At 39.9% G+C, this 25334-nt stretch overlaps 1 protein-coding gene across 3 annotated transcripts in view; it reads left to right on the top strand.

Annotated features, from left to right (window-relative positions):
* The window catches only part of glra1 (glycine receptor, alpha 1), an 89120-nt gene that overhangs the window by 32023 nt on the left and 31763 nt on the right, over positions 1-25334 (top strand). For all 3 annotated transcript variants that reach the window (XM_067996093.1, XM_067996092.1, XM_067996094.1), the window contains exons 3-4: positions 10919-10986; positions 22790-23013. In XM_067996093.1, coding sequence (XP_067852194.1) covers positions 10919-10986; positions 22790-23013 — 292 coding nt within the window. The remainder of the gene's footprint in view (positions 1-10918; positions 10987-22789; positions 23014-25334) is intronic.

Raw genomic sequence — 25334 nt, 5'->3', positions numbered from 1 at the left:
GAGGCAATCCTGGCTCTGGATGTCACAGCACACCTGAGAACTATCTTCTGCTAAATATTTTAGACAAATCTTCATTTGGACCTTGTGCTGTGGAGCACATCCGAGAAAAGAATGCATGTTGGACAACTGTTCACCCCATGGGAGGAAGGTCTGGAAGCAGTGCATGAAAGGGTTGCTAGGAATTGTTGCTAGGAAGACTGGGGCTGTTACCAGCAGATGATGGCAATGGGTGTGGGCTGTGAGGAATTATTGGGTGCTTCGCTCACACTCTTCCTTAAGGATGCTAGACTCATGGACAGGTAACAGAGGATCATTCTTAGGGAAAAAAGGACATGTTGCAGGAATGGGAGCTGGGTTCTTCTGGAATAGATGTAATACAGTAAGGTCACAAGGCCCACTCCCATGACATGACACAAGTGTTGTGGACTTACTGCACTGATAGGTCATGGGTTTCATGGATCGAAACCTTTGCGATGTCTGACACCCAGCTGATGATCATGAGTGGCACTCATCCTAGGTTGCTGAGGGAAGTAAGGGTGAAAATTGTGGAGACTCTGGCCACAGTCTTGCAATCCTCCTTAGATCTGGGGATGGTGCCGGAGGACTGGAGGATTGCAAAAGTTACACCCCTGTTCAAAAAAGGGGAGAGGGATAAACCCGGCAATTACAGGCCAGTCAGCCTAACGTCAGTGGTGAGGAAACTTTTAGAGACATTAATCCAGGACAAAATTAATTGGCACTTGTAAAAATATGGGTTAATAAATGAAAGCCAGCACAGATTTGTAAAAGGCAAATAGTGTTTGACTAACTTGATTCAGTTCTTTGATGAAGCAACAGAGAGGATTGATGAGGGTAGTGCAGTTGATGTTGTGTATATGGACTTCCAAAAGGCATTTGAAAAAGTATTACATAATAGACTTGTTAGCAAAATTGAAGCCCATAGGAGTAAATGGGCAGTTGCTGCGTGGATACAAAATTGGCTATGTGACATAAAGCAGAGAGTAGTGTTGAACGGTTACTTTTCAGATTGGAGGAAGTGTGCAGTGGTGTCCCCCAGGGGTCGGTGTTGAGACCACTGCTCTTTTCGATTTATATTATTGATCTGTACTTGGCTATTCAGGGGATAATTTCAAAATTTGCCAATGACACGAAACTCGGAAATGCACTAAATAATGTGAAGGATAGTAACAGACTTCAGGCCTACATAGACAGACTGGTGAAATGGGCAGACACAATGACGGATGAAATTTAACTCAGAGAAGTGTGAAGTGATACATTTTGGTTGGAAGAATGAGGAGAGGCAATATAAACTAAATGGTACAGTTTTAAAAGGGATGCAGGAACAGAGAGGCCTGAGGGGTGTGCATACACAAGTCTTTGAAGGTGGTAGGACAAGTTGAGAAGGCTGTTAAAAAGCATATGGGATCTTGGGTTTTATAAATAGAGACATAAAGTACAAAAGCGAGGAAATTATGCTAAACCTTTATAAAACACTGGTTATATTGAGTACAGTGGCCTATACTCTCTGGAGTTTAGAAGAATGAGAAGTGATCTCATTGAAACATGTAAGATTCTGAGGGGGCATAACAGGGTAGATGCTGAGAGATTGTTTCCCCTGGCTGGAGAATATAGAACTAGGGGACATAGTTTCAGGATAAGGGGTCAGCCATTTAAGACTGAGATGAGGAGGAGTTTCTTCACTCAGCGGGCTGTGAATCTTTGGAATTCTCTACCCCAAAGGGCTGTGGATGTTGAGTCGTTGAGTATGTTCAGGGTTGAGATAGATCAATTTTTGGACTCTCGGGGAATCAAGGGATATGGGGATCGGGCAGAAAAGTGGAGTTGAGGTCGAAGATCAGACATGATCTTATTGAATGGCGGGGCTGGCTCAAGGGACCATATGGCCTACTCCTGCTCCTCTTTCTTAATTCTTATGTTCTTATGTTAGGCCCCAGCTGGAGTATTATGTCCAATTCTGGGCACTACACTTTAGGAAGAATGTCAAGGCCTTTGAGAGGGAGCAAAGTAAATTTACTAGAATGGTAGCAGGGATGAGGGATTTCAGTTATGTGGAGAGACTGGAGAATCTGGGGTTGTTCTCCTTAGAGAAGAGGAGGTTAAGGGGAGATTCGATAGAGGTGTTCAATATCGTGAAGCGTTTTGATAGCGTGAATATGGAGGAACTGTTTCCAGTGGCAGAAAGGTCAGTAACCAGAGGACACAGATTTAAGGTAATTGGCAAAAGAACCAGAGGCGACATGAGGAAAAAAGAATTTTACATAGCGAGTTCTTATGATCCGGAATGCACTGCCTGAAAGGGTGGTGGAAGCTGATTCAGTAATAACTTTCAAAAGATAATTGGATAAATTCTTGAAGTGGAAACATTTGCAGGATTATGGGGAAAGAGCAGGGGAGTGGGACTAATTGGATAGCTCGTTCAAAGAGCTGGTACAGGCCGATGGGCGGAATGGCCTCCGGTGCTGTATCATTCTATGATTCAATGATTCTATAAACCAAGGCCCTGTCTGCCCTCTCCGATGTATGTAAAAGATCCCTCGGCACTATTCAAAGAAGAACAGGGGAGTTCTGCCGGTGTCCTAGCCAACATTTATCCCTTGACGAACCCCTAAGACAGATGATCTAATCATTTATTCCATTGATATTTGTGGGACCTTGCTGTGTGTAAATTGGCTACCACATTTCCTGCATTACTACAGTGACTACTCTTCAAAAGCACTTCATTGGTTGTAAAGCACTTTGGGACGTCTTGAGTTCGGGAAAGGCACAATGTAAGTTCTTTCTTTATGTGCAAACCAAGAACACATTGCATGTAAAAACATATTGATTCTTCATTGTCAGCTTTGATCTGCAATCCAAAAACTTTGACCATCAAAAATTAATTCAATATCTTAAGCAATCATTAAAACAAACCTCAGATTATGTACAGCCCAAAGGCACATGTTCACAAATCATACCTTGATTTCGGCACAGGTGGTCCATCCAAAACCCTGTCTCTGACTGAATCTTCAGAAGAAGGCTCCATTGTTGTGTCTGAGGAAGAATCAGTGGAAGAGGCACCAGACAGCCTACCTCAGAGGGGCATAATGCAATCAAAAAAAAATAGCCAGGAGGACATCACCAGGGCCATCTTACAAAATGATGATTTTTTTTTTCATTTCCCACACATAGAAATACAAATAGGCACATCAGCTCCAAGATCAGGAGTTGCCTATGCAAGCTGCTACTGTCCACCCCATATCTTGAGAGAGCAGGCGACAGAGAGTGTTGTGAGGGCTCAGAGCACTGAAAATGCATATACAGATTGGCCTCAATTGTCTGCAAAGTGGTTGGCTGGGCACAGTTAGCTGAGCAGGATGGCTCAAACATCAAAATGACAACAACACAGTCCATAATCAGCTACTCCCCTCCAAGTAGCTCAGAGACCCTGTCAGTCAAATATGCTTGGAGTCCTCTGAAGGCCAGCATAGAAAAGTTGGTGGATTATTTCATGTGCACAGCAACCAATGTATCACTAACCACTACTCAGATGATACTTAAGGGTATCCTGTAGTGATGTTTTGCATCAAGTATTGTTTAGATTTTTTTTCAATAGTGATAATCTGTACTGAAGTTAACCAGATTTTTAAAAAAATATGAACATAGACTTTACATTTTATTGAAGGCATGTTACACAAAAAATGTATCTCATCACTTCTACATCCTGGTCCTTTTCTTCTGAATACTAGAAAATTGAATACCATTTTAGAAAAAAACAAATATAGAATATGTGTTGGGACATGCTCTTTGCTTTACCCTTAATGTATGTATATAGAAGATAGATGGCAATTTCCATTTGTTACTTGATGGTGTCCCTTAAAGTAAACTATATACTATAGTTGGTAGTTGGCAAAAGTCAGAGATCGTTTAAAAATTCTAAAAGTCAGCTGTAAGTCATTTATGATTGCATCATAATAAGCGGTGATGAATCTCGATGTGCATCATAGTGAATCATAATGAATCCCACTGGTTCTATAAATCACAGCAGTTTCATCTGCAGTAGAGACAGATTTGCGACTAATCATTTGTCTAAAGGACTGGGAGCTACCAAATGTCCTGTTCAAATGTGTTTGTCGTATACATATAAAAACAAACAAACTGAGAAATGGCTAGTTGGTCAGTTCCTCCCCTGGGTAGAGTGGAATGAGATATACGTCACTAGCACTCAACCCCAACAATTCTGCTAGGTTATCTGTCAGTTAGTGAATCAGACCCACCACTAATAATCTATTGACCCATAAAAAATTAACCAAGGATCAAACCTGGGGCCTTTCCAGTCTATAGTACCCAGTGCCAGGAAGTGAAAGGGACTTGATTACAGCTATGCATAAAGAGAAATGCAAGCTTGAGATAACAATATGAAAACACTATCAGCCTTTTTCTTACCCCTGCGTGACGACCACACTGGACCTTTTTCTGTCCGCTTCAGTATCCCTTCTAACCTTTCCTCAAGATATACTGGTCTAGCTCTAGGTAGACAACTCACCATCCTGTGCATATTGTCTTTGTGGCACACATGGCTATCCACTTTCATGAACAAGGAATCCCCTATGACTATAATCTCTCTGTAACTTGCAGATCACACCGTTAGTCTACCTATCTTCATTGGTTTTCCAGCTTCCTTCTCTTCTGTGATCTTGTGTTTTTCTGCATTATTGGACAGTATCTGTGAGGCTATGGCATGTACAGAGTTAATGATTGAAAGAGAAACTGTGTTAACATTTAGTTATAGCTTAGGTAGGTGGTTGGAGCAATGTGGGATAAAGGGATATGGGAACAGAGTGGGCAAATGGAATTAGGACTACTGCCCATGTGGAGGATAAACTCTCAATATAGACTGCTTGGGCCGAACAGCCTATTTCTGCGTTGTAATTTCTGTGTAATTCTATGACTCTGATTGTTAATGTAATCTCTTAAGAAGGTTGATAGACTGCCTTACCTTTTTGCTACTAGAATTACATAGAATGTACAGCACAGAAACAGGCCATTTGGCCCAACAGGTCCATGTCGGTGTTTATGCTCTACATGAGCATCCTCCCTCCCTACTTCATCTAACCCTATCAGCATATCCTTCTATTCCATTCTCCCTCATATGTTTATCTAGCTTCCCCTTAAATGCATTTATGTTACTCGCTTCAACTACTTTTTGCGGTGGCGATTTCCACATTCTATCCACTCTCTGGGTAAAGAGGTTTTTCCTGAATTCCCTATTGGATTTATCAGCGACTATCTTACATTTATGGCCCCTAGTTCTGGTCTCTCCCACAAATGGCAACATCTTCTCTACGTCTACCCTATCAAACCCTTTCATAATCTTAAAGACCTCTATCAGGTCACTCCTCGGTAGAGAAAAAAGCCCCAGCCGGCTCAATCTTTCCTGATAACCTCTCAGTTCTGGTTTCATCCTAGTAAAACTTTTTTGCACCTTCTCCAGTCCCTCTATATCCTTTTTATAATCTGGAGATCAAAACTGTTCACAGTACTCCAAGTGTGGTCTAACCAAGATTTTACACAAGTTTAACATAACTTCTCTGCTTTTCAATTCTATCCCTCTAGAAATGAACCCCAGTGCTTGGTTTGCTTTTTTAAAATGGCCTTATTAACCTGCGTCACTACTTTTAGTGATTTGTGTATCTGTACCCCCAGATCCCTCTGCTTCTCTACCCCATTTAGATTCTTATTATCCAAGCAGTATGTGACCCCTTTATTCTTCCTACCAAATAGTAATACCTCACACTTATCTATATTTGAAATTCATTTGCCAAATATACGCCAATTCTGCAAGTTCATTAATGTCTTCCTGTATTTTGTCGCAGTTCTCCTTCGTATTAACTATACCCCCCAATGTGATGTCGTCCACAAATTTTGAAATTGAACTTCCCATTCCCGAGTCCAAATCATTTATGTAAATAGCGAACAACAGCGTTCCCACCACCGATGCCTGTGGAACACCACTTCTCACCTTTTGCCTGTCTGAGTAACTACCTTTAACCCCTACTCTCTGTTTCCTGTTTTGTAGTCAGCTTGCTATCCATTCTGCTACTTGTCCCCTGACTCCACATGCTCTTGCCTTAGTCATGAGTCTACTATGCGGTACCTTATCGAAGGCCTTTTGAAAATCCAAATATATTACATCTACTACCCTTGTCTACACTTTCTGTTACTTCTTCAATGAATTCCTGAATTCCCTATTGGATTTATCAGCGACTATCTTACATTTATGGCCCCTAGTTCTGGTCTCTCCCACAAATGGCAACATCTTCTCTACATCTACCCTATCAAACCCTTTCATAATCTTAAAGACCTCTATCAGGTCACCCCTCGGGAGAGAAAAAAGCCCCAGCCGGCTCAATCTTTCCTGATAACCTCTCAGTTCTGGTTTCATCCTAGTAAAACTTTTTTGCACCTTCTCCAGTCCCTCTATATCCTTTTTATAATCTGGAGATCAAAACTGTTCACAGTACTCCAAGCGTGACCTTCCCTTTTGAAATCCGTGCTGATTATTCTTTGTTATATTTTTGGTTTCTGGTTGTTTTTCTATTACATCTTTGAGTAAGGATTCCATTATCTTTCCTACCACCAACACTAAGCTAATTGGTCTATAGTTCTCTGGATTGGTTCTATCTCCCTTTTTAAATATAGGAATCACATTAGCGTTCCAACAGTCCTCTGGCACTATTCCCTTTTCTAATGAATTTTTATATATATGCAATAGCGCCTCTGCTATCTCTTCCCTAACTTCTTTTAATATGGATGGATGCAATCCATCCGGACCAGGGGTTTTATCCTCTTTAAGTTTGATTAGTTTATTAATTATCTCCCCCCTTTCTATCTTAAATGTCTTTATATATTTTTTGATCTCTTCTTCTAATGTCATGCCCACCATGTTAGTCTGCCTGGTAAATACTGAGGCAAAGTAATTATTTAATACTCCTGCCATTTTGCTGCCATTACCTGAGAGTTTATCGTGTGTATGCCTTTGTGGCCCTATCCCTATCCTGATTTTTCTTTTGTTATTTATGTCTCTGTAGCAGACTTTACCGTATCTTTTTATATTCCTTGATAATTTAATTTCATAGTTTCTCTTTGCCTTTCTAATTTTTTTTAACTTCTTTCCTAACCTTTTCATATTCCCTTTTGTCATCCTCTCCTTTGTTGTCTATGTACTTAGTGTATACTTTTTTCTTTAGTTTCAATTTTGCCCTTATTTCTTTGTTCATCCATGGTGTATCATTACTGGCTAGTTTGCTCTTGCTTTTAAGTGGGATATATTTCTCTTGGACTATATTGATCACCGTTGTAAATGTTTCCCACTGCTGTTCTATTTCATAGTTTATCAGTAAATTTTTCCAGTTGATTTTCCCTAGTTCCATTCTCATCACCTGAAATCGGCTTTTTTCCTATTTATTACTTTGGTCTTTGTCTTACTTATGTCCTTCTCAATCTTTATCTTAAACTTTTACCAACTTAATCCATCCAGTATCCCCATTTCCTTGGTTTGCTGCAACACACAACTCCATTTCATGGAAATCATATACCTGGTTGTACTGACCTCTAGCTCTAATCCACTATCAAAGTCTAATGATAGATGGTCACTTCTCAGACTTGTGGTGACTCACTTAGAAAGTCTAGTACTCACTGCTGGATAATCCTGTCACTTCATCTGCCCTTCTAAGTCCCTGTACCTTCCTTTCTAAAGCCATAGCTGTTTCTTTAAGCTTTTTGATCAACAGGCAACTGTTGCCTCTCTTCTGTTATACCCAGTTTTTTCATTTATAACCATTCCACACCAAACTTATGTCATAGCAACCATCTTAATTATATTTCTCTCAACTTTGTACAATTACTTCTCTCAGGTGGCCATTTTTAAATTTATTTCTCTAAGATGCTCCTTTTACATGTATATAATCTATATCTAACTGATAGAGCAATAGTCCCAAAACTGACCTGGACAGATCAAGACATCTGCTCAGCTTAAAAAATGTAAAGTATGTTAAATATTTTCTTATTGGGCAATTAAGAATTACAATGTTCTTTGTACCATTACAAGACTGGGGCTGAATGCTTAGAACAATGTATAGGATTTTAATGGAATATTAGACAATATATCACCACTTTAAGCAAAATGACCAATGTTCAATTCAATGATCATTTACACCATGCATCACACAAAAACAATATGCTGATATAGTGGAGTTCAGCTCTGTATTCCAGGATACGTTTCAGTCATAAAAACAAAAAATATTGGAAACACTCAGCAGGTGAGGCAGCATCTGTGAAGAGAGAGGCAGCATCTGTGAAGAGAGAAACAGAGTTAACGTTACAGTTCGATGACCTTTCATCAGAAGCACTGTGTGAAAGAGAAGAGCAGAACTTCTTCAAGGTGGGTTTCCTTGGAAGAGAAATGGTAGAATAGAGAAATTAAACAATAAAACAAAAAGCAAAATACTGGTTCTGGTGAAACGTCATCAACCTGAAAACATTAGCCCAACCTTTCTCTCCACCGCCTGATCTGCTGAGTGTTTCCAACATATTCTGTTTTTACTTCAGATTTCTAGCATCTGCAGTATTTTGCTTATACGTTTCAGTCATGATCACTATAATTCTTCTCTTCCCCCCCCCCCCCCGCACCCATCTGCCATCCCATCATTTAGTGCCGAACACAATTGCAGTACTAACAAAACCAGTTTATTGAAACAAAGAAATGCAAGTTTTTTCACTACATTTACAATCCAGATCGCAGACACGGAATTACACCGTACTGCGTATAATCTTAAATCTACATATTATTAGACCTGTTTCATCAAGCTCCACTTTGGTAAACATGGCTTAATGTATTACACACAGAGACGCCCATTTCAGCAATTTTCTGATCTCCAATACAGTCCGCAATTATAACATGTCAGTCAGACTCATAGCGACCTAAAGCTGAACTTCATTATTTCTTCATGTTTATCTGGGCTCAGGGCAAAGAGGATTAACCTCTCACTTCAATGCATGTGTCATAAAGTATAATAAATCAGAATAGCCCTATCTGCTCACAGAATGCAGCTCATAAATTTGCATTGGCTTCATTCATTTAATCTTGGTTATTTCTGACGTACATTACATCCAAAACAGATATCTCCCTGCATTACTATTCTCTTAACACATTACCATTAGATTCCTATTCATACACATTACAATTATAGTCACAGAAAATTTGAGCCAGTGAAGCCTAATATTTCATCCTGTGATTAAAATCTAAAATAAGATGAAGTGAACTTAGTTGATATCGTAAACCCATTTATAGGCTGGTATCTGCATAGCCTAAACAAGGGTACAGTGCCTTTCTGTAGTCTGCCAACCAGACTTTGCAAGAACAATCACACCAATAAGTTACAGTTATTGTTTGCAGAAATTCCTTCAGCATGGCAACAGCACTGTATTTTATGAGTGTGTGTTGGGTAATTTCAAAACCATCCAATCAGCTTAACCTGAGGGTGATCCATTTCATACTAAGTTGAAGTCTTTTAATTTCCCATCAACAACTGTTGAGTGTAAATGTCTTCCCCATTATCTTTACACCAACTGCACTTATTTTCCTGGACACAATTGATAGGTCATTATACAAAGTTTTGAATTCAGCTAGATTGTCTGTACATCCATTTTTTGCTAAGTCCAGTTTGATATATCGCATTTCTCACATCTGTAGGGCTGAACGTTCATTAAGAAATTTTAATCTGAGTTAATCCCAATTGAGCTACTTCAGATTAATTAATACAAATTCAAAGCCCAGCCCAATTCAGACCTTACAGACTTGTCATTTTTATGATAACTTTGTAGCTTCCATTTTATGCTATTGAGCTCTCTGAGTTAAGAACCAGTTTGCAGTAGCTACAAAGAGAGGAATACATGCCATAATCTATTGAACTATCAGCAATTGCGAAAACAATTTTGTCAACCTAGAAGCTCTAATTTTAGCCTGTGCACTGAACAAATACGCTTAAAAGATGAATTTACTGGCAGCAATGACATCTCACAAATGCAGTGGAACAACTGTTGTTTTTCCTGTTTCCCTACTGAACCACTAGCCTAAAGAGACACCCTCCCCTCTTCAGCTGTCTATCTCTCAGCTCAAGTAAACCTTCAAAGATCTTCTCCTCACTGAAGTGCTGGACTTGAGAAATTGTGCCTCTCTCCCTTCTCAAGTACCAGTGTCTGGAAACATTCCATCCCAAATTCTGCACCAAAATCAGTTTACCCATTCAGAGGTTTACTAAATGCTGAATTTGTAGGAATTCTCCTCCCAATCAGTCTTTTATCACTTAAAATGACATACTCTGAAATTGTGAGGTATAATTTAAGAACCGTACAGAAACCTAGCTACTTATAATACAACAGCGCACAGAAAATAAGAAAACATTTATATTTTGTTCTATTTAATATCAATTATCCAACGGTAGTGGAGTTCGCACTGCTCTTCATTGTACCTCACACAACAAAGGTTTTTTGAAGATTTATTTTTCTTAATGCTAGTTTGCAATTGATTTTTTTTTCCCTTTTAGTAAATCCCTTCTTCCATGGTTAATGGTTGTGTTGTATTTTTCTTGGTGCATAGGTTGGTGAGACAATCACCACAGTTATTTGAACATTAAACAATGCTCAATGTGTTTGACCAAAATCTGTTTTCTCCTTCAATGACTTCAGACCAGATGGATAGGTAAAGGTGGAAATGAAATAACTCATGCACTCTCTCCATATATATTACTTTAGAAATTAATGTTCGGTGTCCTCGGGCTTCCACCCATTAATATTACAGATTGAGAGTTGGAGGAAAATGCATCAATATTAATACATTTTACCTTGTGTTTGTTTTCAGGCCCTCCAGTTAATGTCACATGCAATATATTTATCAACAGTTTTGGCTCAATAGCAGAAACCACAATGGTAAGTGCTCCCCAAATCCCTTTATTGAACAAAGATTTTAAGTTTTTTATATAAATAGTATGATAGAACTTGTTATTTCCATAACACTGATGCTAAACTCAGGTGTTCTTCTTTTGTTACGCAGTAGGCCTATAGCGCGCCATCTGTAGATATTAGAGGTAAAATTTCTTTTCAGTGGACAGGAGGATGGCCACCATTTAGATTTAATTACTTCACACAGAGGATGGCGAACATGTGGAACAGGTGGGAAAGGCAGAGGGTGTCAATAAATTCAAGAGAGTTCATAGTATCATAATATGGTACAGCGCAGGAGGCCATTCGGCCCATTGTGCCTATGCCAGCTCTTTGAAAGCTATCCAATTATTCCCACTCCCCTGCTCCTTTCCCATAGCCCTGTAATTTTTTCTCTTCAAGTATTTATCCAATTCCCTTTGGAAAGGTACTTTTGAGTCTGTTTCCACCACCCTTTCAGACAGTGCATTCCAGATCATAACAAATCACTGGGTAAAAAAAAGTTTCCTCATGTCACCTCTGGTTCTTTTGCCAATCACCTTAAATCTGTGACCTTTGGTTACCGACCCTTTTGCCACTGGAAACAGTTTCTCCGTATTTACTCTATCAAAACCATTCATGATTTTGAACACCTCTAACAAATCGCCTCTTAACTTTTTCTGCTCTAAGAAGAACAACCCCAGCTTCTCCAGTCTCCCTGCATAACTGAAGTCCCTCATCCATGGTACCATTCTAGTAAATCTCTTCTGCACCCTCTGTAAGGACTTGAAATCCTTGTTAACGTATGGTGCCCAAAATTGAACGCAATATTCCAGCTGAGGCCTAACTAGTGTTTTAGAAAGGTTTAGCGTAACTTCCTTGCTTTTGTACTCTATGCCTCTATTTATAAAGCTCAGGGTCCCATATGCTTTTTTAACAGCCTTCTCAACTTGTCCTGCTGCCTTCAGAGATTTATGTGCATACACCCCCATGTCTCTCTGTTCCTGCACTCTCTTTAAAATTGCACCATTCTTCCTACCAAAATGTATCACTTCACACTTCTCTGCATTAAATTTCATGTGTCTGCTCATTTCACCAGTCTGTCTATATCCTCCTGAAGTCTGTTACTATCCTTCACATTGTTTAGTACATTTCTGAGTTTCGTGTCATCTGCAAACTTTGAAATTATACCCTGTATACCCAAGTCCAGGTCATTAATTAAGAGCAGTGGTCCTGGGGAGCACCACTATATACTTCCCTTCAGTCTGAAAAATAACCGTTCATTACTACTCTCTGCTTTCTGTCCCCTAGCCAATTTTCTATCCACGCTGCCACTGTCCTTTTAATTCCATGGGCTTTAATTTTGCTAATAACTCTATTATGTGATACTTTATCAAATGCCTTTTGAAAGTCCGTATGCACAACATCAACTGCACTACCCTCATCAACCCTTTCCGTTACTTCATCAAAAAACTCAATCAAGTTAGTCAAACATGATTTTCCTTTAAGAAATCCATGCTGACTTTAATTTATTAGTCCATACTTTTCCAAGTGCCAATTAATTTTGTCCCAGATTTTTGTCCCTAAAAGTCTCCACACCACCGACATTAGGCTGATTGGCCTGTAATTACCGGGTTTATCCCTCTCCCCATTTTTGAACAAGGGTGTAACATTTGCAATCCTCCAGTCCTCTGGCACCACTCATCTGAGGAGGATTGGAAGATTGTGGCCAGAGCCTCCACAATTTCCTTCCGTACTTCCCTGAGTAACCTAGGATGCATTCCATCTGGACCGGGTGACTTTTCTACTTTGAGTACTGCCAATCTTTTAAGTACCTTCTCTTTATCTATTTTTATTCTCTCCAATATCACTACTGCCTCCTCCTTTACTGTTACATTGGCAGCATCCTCTTCTCTAGTGAAGACTGATGCAAAGTATTCATTTATTACCTCAGCCATACGCTCTGCCTCCACAAGAAGATCTCCTTTTTTGTCCCTATTTGGCCCCACCCTTCCTTTGACTACCCTTTTACTATTCATATATTTGTAAAAGACTTTTGGGTTCCTTTTTATGTTAGCTGCTAATCTATTCTTATACTCTCTCTTTGTTTCTCTTATTTCCAGTTTTAGATCTCCTCTGTATTTAGCTTGGTTCTCTACTATATTATGAATCTTACATTTATCATAAGCCTCCTTTTTCTGTTTCATTTTAATCTCTATATCTTTAGTCATCCAGAAAGCTCCAGCTTTTGATGCCCTTCCTGTCCCCCTCGTGGGAATTTGTCTACTCTGTACCCAAACCATCTCCTCTTTGAAGGTCTCCCATTGTTCAATTACTGTTTTGCCTAACAATTTCTGATTTTAATTCTCCTGGGCACAATCCCTTTTTAACTCACTGAAGTTATTCCTCCTCCAGTTATGTATTTTTAAGCTTGATTGTTCCTTGTCTTTTTCTATAACTATTCTAAACCTGATTATAGTATGAACACTGTTCCCCAAATGCTCCCCCAAGGATACATGCCCCACTTCATTCCGCAGAACTAGATCCAGCACTGTTTCCTTCCTTGTTGGGTTGGAAACACAATGATCAAGAAAGTTCTCTTGTACACATTTCAGGAATACCTCCCCCCTTTGCCCTTTACACTGTTACTATCCCAGTCTCTATTGGGATAATTGAAGTCCCCCAATATCACTATCCTATCATTCTTGCATCTTTCTGTAATTTGCCTGCAAATTTTCTCCTTTCTCTCCTTCCCACTATTTGGTGGCCTATAGTATACATCCAGAAACATAATAGCTCCTCTATTGTTCCTTAATTCTAACCAAGAGTTGTACAGTTTTTGTCAAAAGAAACTGTTGTAAGAAATTCAGTATAGTTGGTATTTCTTGAACGCTGGAACTGGCCAAAGGGTATTTTAACCAGTCCTGTACATTCATATGTAAATGAACCATTAACTAAATTGTGAGAACTCATAGCTTTGCAGAATGTGCTTTCTGAGAATTATATTGCATTGCCAATTCGTTCATTATATATTAAAAGGGGAATTTTGCCCTCAAAGTGCTGTTTCTCATGTCCGGATTGTTTACTTTTTAAGGCATTTTGCAAGTTAAATGAAGAGGAAAAAGGGGCAGAGAACCATTCCATCAGGCCTCCACCCCACTGCACTGCCAAAGGATTTCCTGAGGTTTCCCAACCTTGTGTAACTAGGCCTGTGCCTGTAGTAGGCACAAGCTCACGATTGTCTGCAGAGGCTCAGTGGGGTAAGCTGAAGGGCCACGCAGACAAATTTAACATTTTTTGGGGAAAGTTTTCCCGAGGACAATTAGAAGCACTCGTTGCTTTCTGGCTGCTGCACTCCAGCAATAACCAGAAGGCCCCAATCTTGGCAACTCAGTGTATCTGCAGGCCTCAGAACTGTAAAAGTGGAAAATCCACAGTTTTATTCAAGTGGAGCACAGTCCTGTGAGGAGAAAAGTAACTGGTTATCTCCATTTGGATGTGCCGTGCGCTTTCTCCAGATTTGACTGAGTGTGTGTCAGCAGTTTCCAGGTCGACTGGTCCAACACAGCTCTTCTTCTTTTCATCCAGTTAATCCTTTTAAGTGATTAGTCTAATGTGCGTAGCTGTTGATCTCTACATGTAAAAGGAAATTGTGGCCAAGAGGGTAATTCTGGCAACATGATGATGAGCAATGTACTTGCTTGATGCTCTTGTTCTTTGACATGCCTAAAGCAGAACATACTAACGAAGTGTGTGTTGAATCCTCTGAGATTTGTCGCTGTATTCTTACTCAACCGCAGGTAGAGAAGAATCTTCACGTTTCCTGTCTCATTAGTTATGTTGCTTTTGTATCTTCTGGAAGATGGCATCTATCCAACACATTTTGGATTCAAAGTCAATAAGTCTGAGCGGATTTTATTAACAGTTTGCCTTCAGATTGTACGGCTAATCCTGAAATGCGCAAGATTTTATGACAAATTCAAAGCCCCGTGGTTTACTAAAACCAAGATAAACGTTTCTCTTTAACCTTCCAGCTCTATGGGTTTGAAGAAATTGATATCCTGATCTGCCCCATATATATTGTTTTCAAACATCAAATGGCCTGTGATAATCTAACAAGAGCATTTACTTTGCTTTTACTTCAAATATTTGGATTCATGATTTTTTTTTAAAGTTAGTTTGTCTAAAATATTAATCTGTGAAAATAATGAGACATTTTTAATATCAGCATTTTTAATTTCATTACAATGAATGTTTGTTTCCTTTCTCGCACCCCTGAGTCACAAAATTAAGTGCACTGGCCTGTGAATTTCTGTCCTACCTAATGGAACATTGCCTTCAAGTTTAATGGGACTTCAGGCTCAGTTAGGGTTGGCTCTACCAATGCCCATACAAATGCAAGCAAAATGCTAACTGTGATTGGAGCACCTGGCTTTGTCAGGATTAAAAGTAAGTCTACCTGGACAGGAGACCAAGCTGAATCTTGTCTGATTGCCCACCAAAGTTCTGGACAGGTACTAAATTTCATACAATTTACGCAACGTCTACATGTGTTGTCAATGTGAAAAAGTTCTTGAACCAATAGACGTATTTTCCAACCAGCGCTATTTCTGTTTGAAGATTAATGCATTTGTACTAAATCCAGGTTAAGATAAGGAATCTTTGAACTAAGTGCAACCTAAATAATAACTTAAGAGTTGTTGGGGAAGAAATTATGTTAGGCTCACTTTCGGGCCTGAAATAGGTGCACATCAGAAGCTGCAGGCCCGATGCTCATCCCAAATTGGGCCTGGGGCCTCATCAGCATATTTCCAGCCAGTTGTGGCCACCAATCGGGTTTCCAGTGGCGGCTTGTTGCTTTGAGGACCAATTTGGGTCGACTGCCTCGCCAGCAATGGCCCTCAGTTAAATCCTAGGGAGGAAGGTAAACGGGGTGGGAGGAGTGGGGTTGGCATGGGCTGGCAGTGGTCCGAAGTAATGCTGTGGAGCCGAGAGGAGCACTCGTGCTCCTGCTGCCCCTGGCTCCACATGAAGGATAATCTAAAAGAGAAAACGTAGCTTTTAACTGTTGACATCTAACAGTCCCCTTAAGGACTGTTGGTTATGCCGCTAAAGTGCCTAAAAAACTGAGCAGGTCAGGTTCTGCTCAGTCCTAACAAATTTCCGGGAGAGTTCCTAATGAGGCATTAGACCCCCTCATTAACATTAATTCAAGGGGTCTAATGGGTGTTTTGGGCAGCTGCCAGGGAGGCCTGAATATGGCCCGACCCAATATGGCGTAGGATATATTTCAGGTGTCTTTGAGGTGCGGGAGACAGCAGCGGGAAATTGGTGCTTGTTGTCCCCATCCTGCACCCACAAAATGGGCATGGTGCGGTCCAATTTTCCCTGGTTAACTTATGGATTGAACTACCACCTAATGCAATGTATGTTAACTCGATTCAAGCATTAAAAAGTAAATGTATAAATTCTCAGTTCAATGGGAAGTAGAACGATACCTGCCAAAATATACAAGTTCTTTTAGAAATCATTTGAACATAAGTACAAAAGCAAACAAACATAAATGATGCAGGCTGCACTTGCAATCAACTGACACTCATAATGATGTTGTTTTAATATCTTTCTGTATTCATATAGCATGACTGTCAATGATCTGTTAAATTACAAATGCCGACAGCCTATGCCTTAAGATAAAAGCACATTAGCCAAAAACAAGAGTGAAATGCTTAAATGAATTGTTCCAAGACTGTGGCCAAATCTCAATACTGAGTTATGTCACAAATGGTTACTGCTTATAGTATTATCTAAGCCTCTGCATTACATTTACCATCTTTATAAGCGAATGCTACCAAATTGAGTGAATTTAAAATTTGCTTTTGTAAGAAACTGGACTTAATATCGACCTTACCAGGATCATATTTGACCTTGACAGGCAGGTTATACGAGGGGTTAAAATCGTTAAATTCGAAATCCCGCCTCCAACCCGCCGCGTACCTGGCCGCCATAACATTAATGGTGAACATTCAGGCCCTGGTAAACTTCTTGATTTTGTATCATGTAATTTTGTGCAAAATAAGGTGAAAGGGGTGGGGGGAGGGGAAACAAACAGAGTTGTATTCAGATCACCCTGTATGAACATTGTGGCCAATGTACTTCATTGAGATTTGAGAATCTCTCATATATAGTTATCTGTCTTCTGTCTCTAAGTGCACTGAAACCACCAGTTGTCATGTCATGGAGTGTGGTCCTCGACACCTGGCCAACATCTGGGACTGTGTTTTTACCCTGTGTATCTGAAGTTTTCACTGCAGGATCCACTGATGCAGCTATTGCTGAGTCAATGTTTGCTTTACTGAACCGTGTGGTAGAATCCACAAGTCTTTCTATCCCTGTTGCCTCTTCCAATGGACTGAAAAAAGAGCCTTAGTCTGCTGCTGTAACTTATGTACTTACCTGCACTCCATGGGTAGCGCCATGTGAAGTGACTCAGCTGACCTTCTGACCATGCTAAACCTCCAGTTAGTTTTCAGCACTTTGTACATCTGCCCCTTCCTCAACTGTGATCAGTTACTCACCTGTGTACCCTCCTTAGACTCACAACCTCCCCCACCCCAAAACATGTGTTGTTGGACTGGTTTGAATAATGTTGATGACATGGGCCTAGAGTTTCTGCTTTGGGCGCAATCGACATTTGGGCGCAAATTGCACCCGAAAATTGCGTCGGAGTATTTTACAGAGTTATGCCGAGTTTCTGCTAAAATGCATTAACATAATCACAGACGTAAAATCTGTCATGAATCAGCGCAATTCAGCAGCTTAACATAGCGTAATTGTTTCTTTATTTTTTTTGCAATCAAAAATATTAATTGATGTATTTATGAGCGGTAACCTGGTGCAGTTTTATTAATACAGCTGAAAATGGGTTTATCACCAAAAATAAGCATTTTTAATAAAGGTCTCCAGTCCTTTGCCTGTGAGTAACCTAATTTAAAATCACTGAAAATGATTCAAGAATCTATACTGAAGCATTTCCTACTTTCATTGGTATACACTAGTCGGTTTCTTGGTAAATTAATATTTTTTAATATTTAACAACGTTTACTGATGCCTGTGCGCCTAAGATAACGAGCTTAATTTTAAAACCCTCTTCGAATGGGCGCAGTCGGTGGAAACTCACCATCTTCATTGTTTCGATCGGGGGCGTGGCCAGTTTTGTGGGCAGGGCCAGCTTCAGCACGATTTTTTTTGAGCCAGCGCAAAACATCGCGGGAAGTCAAATTACGCTGGGTGCAAATCAAAACTCCACGCTGTTTTGCGCTGAGATTGCACTGAAAAAAGCCAGCGCGATCGAGCGGAAACTGCGGGCCACAGTGCGCTGTGGTGGAGATTTCAATCCAGTTGATCTTGGGGAGTGGAGGGTTCTTGCTCTTTTTTAAGAATAAAAACAAACATGTTAGTTCGAGATTTTCAAGCATTTTGTTGTTTCAATACAGAAATTCTGAGGCTTGGAGGAGCTAGATGGGAATGCGTGGAGATAAGCCCCCAATGCTCACAACCACCCAAGGCTCCACACCTTGCAGGCGCTGCAATTTCTGGCCTTACATGCAATGGGTGCCAAAACATTTTTAGCATGATCTAAGTGACAATGATTGACAAATAAACATGATTAAACTAGCATAAATCCTGAATATTTGAGTACATACAAATTTCTGCATCACCCTGGCCATGTACACCCATCCCAATGACCTCTATTGTGCTGTTGGCTTGATGTTTCACAACCAAATCCGCAGCACCCCACCCCCACCCCCACCCCGCCTTCACTAATTGAGGCATGCCTTTGAATGCTGCTTTTTTTCTGGAAAGAAAATAGTAGGCGTTCCACAAGATGAATCTTAAAGAAGTGAAGTCTGCACCACAGTATATGGATTGTTAGGCATAGTGAATTATAAAATGAAATATCTTGCTAGCTGCAGACACTGAATCAGTGAGATTCCTTTGAGATAGCTTGCAAACGAGCTGTCTCAGCTGCAACTCTGCATGCATATTTTATAGCCTGTAATTCTCCTTATACAATATCCTCATTATTAGTGTCTTTTGAACACTTGTATCATGTTAGTGAGTAAAGTTGGATAAACAATAATTTTTCCAGAAATTAGTCATCAACTCATGTCTGACAGTTACTAACACTTTGGATTGACATTGACATAATTGTATGATAAATACGTTTAATGCCCATATACAGCTATGCTAGGTAATTGTAAATCAGACCTATGTATTGCGAAGTAAAGTAATTATCCATCAGACCTATAAAATCATTGGGTAAATAATTGTGACTCAAACTAATAAAAATGACAGTCTCCCTTCCTACTTTGGTACTTTTCTTTAAATTGGACATGTTCTCCCTTATATCTTTCCATGCACAGCAGGTGTGACATTTTGCATCAACCCTGGTGGGATTTAGTCCTATACCTGGTACACAAGTTATTTGTTGGATGCCCTTGATACCCGTAAAGGACTCTCCTATACTTCTTCCAAGATTATCGTCTGCAGGGCACCATCACTAAACCTAACCTGCCTCTGACTTGCTGCCTTCATTGCACCTCAAACCTGCTCATTCCACAACTTTATTTATTCACTGTCAGCTATTTCTAACCCTTGTGGCTAAAGAGTAATTAAACACTTTAGCAGCAGGCTGCTCTGTTCTACATTAATACTAATGCATCAGACTTCAAAGTTAAATCAATTAAAGTTGCACAGAACTGACAGTGCACTAAAAAACTAGAATTACAATTAATTCTCATCTAACATTTCGGCCCAGAATTTGTTTAAAAAAGAATGGAGAGCTCAACAGCGCTCACCATTGCTAATGGCGAAATCGAGGAGCAAGTTCCAGCATTCGCATATGCTCAGGTAAAGACGGAAATTCAGAACTTGCTCCTCCTGGTTTGTCGGCAATATGACAGCTTTGCATTAAAGGGATATCACCGGCTGGAATCAACAGAATCAACGGACCAGCGCCAACTTGCTCTTTTGCCTAGCTGGAAAGTAACTAATATTGCCACAAAACAGGTACGCTTAAAAGTACCAGGTCTAAACAATTGACTGCCAAACAACCAAAAATTAACTTTTAAAAATATGGAGTCTCATTATTCCTTATTTTAATAGTTTTTGGACATTAAAAATTATTTTTTGAAATAAATTAAAAATTTAAAACTATTTTTTACTTTTTCCTTCTGTCATAGAATCATAGAAAGGTTACAGCACGGAAGGAGGCCATTCGGTCCATCGAGTCCACACCGGCTTTGTGCAAGAGCAATCCGGCTAGTCCCACTCCCCAGCCCTTTCCCCATAGCCCTGCACATTTTTTCTTTCAATTACTTATTCAGTTCTCTTTTATTTAATTCAATTATTTCTTACCCTCTCTTTTGCTGTCTATTTCAGTTTTTACAAATGATTTTAATGTTGTACCTTTCACTTCCTGGATGTTACCTTCCAGCTTGCAGTAACAGTTTCGCAGCTTGTCAAAAATGTTGCAATCTGATTGGTCAATTGATCCTCTCGCTTCTCCCATGGGTCCTAGCTTCGCTGGAGCTAACACTGGACTCTTCTCCGCTTCCTATTAGAGGAAGTGCACCCAGTAAAGACCGCGGTAAGTTAGTGGGTTAGTATTAATCTATGGAGCGGCGAACATTGTTGGTTCGCTGCTTGGAGCAATTTCTGGACCATTATGTACTAAGAGTAAGTAAGACCCCAAAGTTATTATCTTCTGGATTAGATGACCAGCCAGTGCAGTGAATTTGTATTTAGCTGAAACAATGAGTAGAGACTGGTGCTAGTGCCTTCTAGTTAGAAACTAGAAAATGTATTACCTAAACTTTGAAGCTTAGCCATTGTGTTTGTTTCTTCTGGTTTGTTCCCTATCTCATGTTGGGGTTATTTGAGTTGAAATACATATGCGGTTTTGGGCACACTTTGTGCCAGTTCTCACAGTTGTCATCCTCTTGGTGCTCTACCATTCAGATTTTTCCTTACACAGTCCCAACCATGTCAGCTTTGGTCTTCCACGTGGCATTGTCCTGGCTGGCTTCTATTCCATCACTATCACAGGGCACCAAATGGCCTGCCCTGCCATTCCTAATCCACTTACTACAGCTGTCCACTTTGTCTCATTGTCCTACCATTTCCCCACACCTTTTTAAATTTGTCTTTTTCAATGATTTATCCACTTCCACTTCTCTTTTAAAAGTTATTATCAATTCTGCTTCCTCCATTGTTTCAGTTTAGCATTTTATGCCCTACCACTATGCTACATTGAAAAATGATTCTCCTAATCTCTCCCTTTGTGTTCCTTTAGTGGTAATTTCATATTTATACCCTCTAATTACTGACTCACTGACCAGTGGAAATAATTTTCCCAATTTGCCCCTATCAAAACCTTTCATAATTTGAACACCTCTATCAAATCTCCTCTTAACCTATGTTAACGTCAAGAGCCCCAGGTTCTCTAGTCTTTTCTCATACCCAAAACTTCCCAGCCCTGGTATCATACTGCTTGCACCACTTTTTCTGCCCTATCAACTTGCCACATATAAATCTCATCCTTCCAAGAATAAGGTGCCCAAAACTGGACACGGTATTCTAAATGTGGCTGAACCAATAATTTGTATAGGTTTAGCATTATCTCTTTCCTCTTCCAGATCATGGAGTATCCCCACTGTTTTTTATAATCTGTCAAAATTCCAGCCTTGGTCATGCATTTCTTCACCTCTTTCTCGCATCCTCCTTCGTTGAGTGTATGAAATCTAGGAATGTACTCTTGTGCACCACTTTCACCTACTCATCATCGATGTCACCTTTCTACGATATTACCTATCATTATGTACTGTTGGTCTTTAAGAAACTGATGTTGAACCCTCACTTTCCTTTAGCATCTAACTACTTAGTCATCATAATCCACGGATTCAGCAAGAAGACTATCTGCATACTCTTTGCTTTTTGCCAGATCCCCTTGGTTTTGCACAGCCAAGTCACAGGTTTGGACTCCAAGATTTTGCAGTGCTATGTTATTTCAGGAAAAAGACAAGATTGACAATGACTAAGTTGTAACCCCTTGGCAGAGAAATGCTACTGGTTTTGGGTCTTCAAGCCTCAAACTAAATGGCCTCTGATGCTCTCCATTCTCCCAAACTTCTAAGATTCCCTTCCCTCTCTGAACCACCCTCTGAGATCCCCCTGGATAGCTGTTCTCTTACTGTCTGTTTCCAGCCTCCGATCATCTGTTAAAATAACTCTCCCCCTGATATCTCCTTCAAAGTTTCCTCCTGTTAACTTCAAGCCATTCCTCCTTCTTGATGTCTTCTTCAAACTATATCCACCTTTTCCAAATCACCTTCAAACCCTTTCATCCCACTCCTCTATGTCAACTTCCATTTCCTTGATGTCTTCTTCAGACTCGTCCTGGTATTTACTCCCCCTCCTACATGCTCCTTATCTTTTTCTCAATTGCTGCTGCCTCTTGACTTTGTTCTTGCAACAATAGTGAATACTATGGGAATATTCCATGATCTTGTAGAGACAATGAAAGCACTCCATTCCCTTTGTTTGCACTAAGGATGATAATATACTCCCATCATGGTTTTGCAGAGAGGGCAAGCGGAGAGGAAGCTAAAGTAATGATGAAAGGCAAGATAGGGAATGGGAAAGTGGCTGATACCTTTAATCAGGCTTTTACTCTCATTAATGGTGAACTGTTCCTCTACTATTGCTCTGAGCCCACTGTAAACAAGCCCTGTTTTTCTCTCGCTTCCTGTAGGATTACCGGCTAAATATTTTCCTACGGCAGCAATGGAATGATCCGCGACTGGCTTACAGCGAGTTTCCTGATGACTCGCTGGATCTGGATCCATCTATGTTGGATTCTATTTGGAAACCAGATTTGTTCTTTGCTAACGAGAAAGATGCTCATTTTCACGAAATTACTACAGACAACAAATTACTGCGAATTTTTAAAACTGGTAAAGTCCTCTACAGTATCAGGTAAGTGGCAGTCATATGGAACTGGATGAGGAGAGTGCACAGGCTATTAAGAGAGGGGTAATCATGGAGTATCCATCATACGCAGCATTGGGCAGGTCACAAGCATGTGATGCTGGGTAAAGGATGTAGGCAGTATAGGATAGGTGGCACCTATATGGTATTGAATAATACATACATAAATATACGTATTTAGTAAGGAATGCCAATATCACGTCAGGCAAGAGGCAGATATACACCATTGAGTAAGAAGCAGGTGTGAGGTACAGAGGGGACTGTAATACACTATTGATTAAAGGTGCCTATACAGAATTGAGTAAGTTGCTAGAAGCTTACCTTTTAGGCCAAAGGCAATTGGACGCTGTTTTATTTGTGATAACATTCATCTTTACTGACATAAATCTGGCTTATGTTTGAATGAAACCCATGGTATTTACCACTAACCACCCTGGAAATTGGTACTATTATCTGGCTTTAAGAGTGTTACATCACAGGTGCAGGTCTCAGACAAAAAGTAATGCTCAGCCTACATTGTTATATTGCAAGCTGCAATTGCACTTTTCCCAGTGACAAAGGAGCTTTTTATTCTGTGGTCGCTGTCCTCTTTTGCTATTCTCTTCTGTAGGTAGTCTTTTCTGTTACCCCCTGCCTCATATACATAGCTCTGCTCATAGACCAATTAAATTCTAAAATTAGTAGATTGCAGGCAGGTGTGCGGAACCTCCTCTAACGTTAAAAACATTCATACTTAAGTTTATAAATTTTGCATGCACTTCAACAGAGTTATACTGCACCCTGTGCAAAGTGTTGTGTGACTACCTCATATATATAGTCTTAAACAGCGTAGCTCGAGAATCAGATTAGTGATGTGATTCCCAAGTTACGTTACCACTATTGCATTAATGCAAATCTGAAACCACTTCATGTCTACACAGAAGTGGTAGATGTGGTAAATTTCAAATAATGTAGCTCTTATTTATATATTAGAGTAAATAGAGATTTTTAAGACTAACGTAGAAATTAAATTTGAGAAGATTTTTATTGAGAAAATAATGTTTTTGGGTCCCTAAAAAATGAAGAAGCTATACTATGCAAGAGACTGTTTGCACCTCAAAAGGGGATGCTGAGCCCAGGCTGAGTGACAATTGTGTCTCTTATTAGGAATGATAAAAAATCAATTCCTTCTAATCTCAAGACTTGCTGGAGACTTACTAGTTTCTTACTTGTGTCCTCCAGTTGTATGTTCATAGTGCAAGTTAAATCATCTGCTTTCACCCACGGCTACAATGATATTACCAGTTGCACTCAGGAGTCAGCTCTCAATCTGACAGTTGAGCATATGAAACCAAGACTTCCTCCAGGAGGACAGCTCACACCACTTAGGCTTTATATCAGCTAAAGTTTTAGTTCAGTCCAGCATGAAGTCGGGCTTGAAAAGTGCAGCTGCTGCCCAATCTCTCCCAACATTAAAAAAATTGCCACTGGGAAAGCAGATATGTAAGCATGTATCCTCAGCATGGTCTCCTGCTTTGCATTCTACATCGAATTATATTAACAATTCCGTTCAGAATTTTATTTTCATTTCTCCAACAGAAACAAGTTTGCTTCTGTGGGTTTCTCTTCATAACTTAAAGCTCTATGCCCCAGAATCATAATTAGCTTTCTTTTTTCAATCCTTTCCAACACATCAAATGGTTTCACCAATGATCTACATAAGGTTAAGAATAACTTGTTTGGTTTGTAGTCAAATACCCTTGATATGCATGCCAATACTTAATTAGCCATGTTGGTAACTGATGGCTAGATGACATTGACTGGATACTTTCAATGAATTACCAATAATCACACACCAGTCAAATAATCCTTCTTTTCCCACTTTCCTTACAGACATCATGAGGGTAGGCCAACCTCTTCCTGAATTTTTAGTGGTGCCATCCCAAGAGTTAATGTGGGTGGTGACTGTATGTGTGTTGGCGAGAGGAAATCACAACACCAGCAGCAAGATGATCATAGTAGCCTATAGAGCAATGATAGAAGCAACTAATAGTTGGGTCAATGCATTGATTATTGCATTAAACACTGGCAGGCCGAGAAATCATACTAACTGGTGATCCCTAAGCGTGGGATTACAGTACGGAGTGGAGAGGTGATTAATTACAGTAACCAGCAGTTGTTTGGAGTAACTTTAGTTAATGCAATAATTCCTCCTTTCCACTAGTTAATCAAATCATTCCTCACTAGTCACTGTGTTCATCCTTTTTCTACCAATTACTGTGATCACAGTAATTGGTAGAAAAAGGATGAACACAGTGACTAGTGAGGAA

This window comes from Heptranchias perlo, chromosome 14 (genome assembly GCF_035084215.1).
Source record: "Heptranchias perlo isolate sHepPer1 chromosome 14, sHepPer1.hap1, whole genome shotgun sequence".
In the NCBI taxonomy this organism is placed as follows: Eukaryota; Metazoa; Chordata; class Chondrichthyes; order Hexanchiformes; family Hexanchidae; genus Heptranchias; species Heptranchias perlo.
The sequence above is the reverse complement of the archived record's forward strand: the minus strand, read 5'-3'. Positions and strand labels throughout refer to the sequence as shown.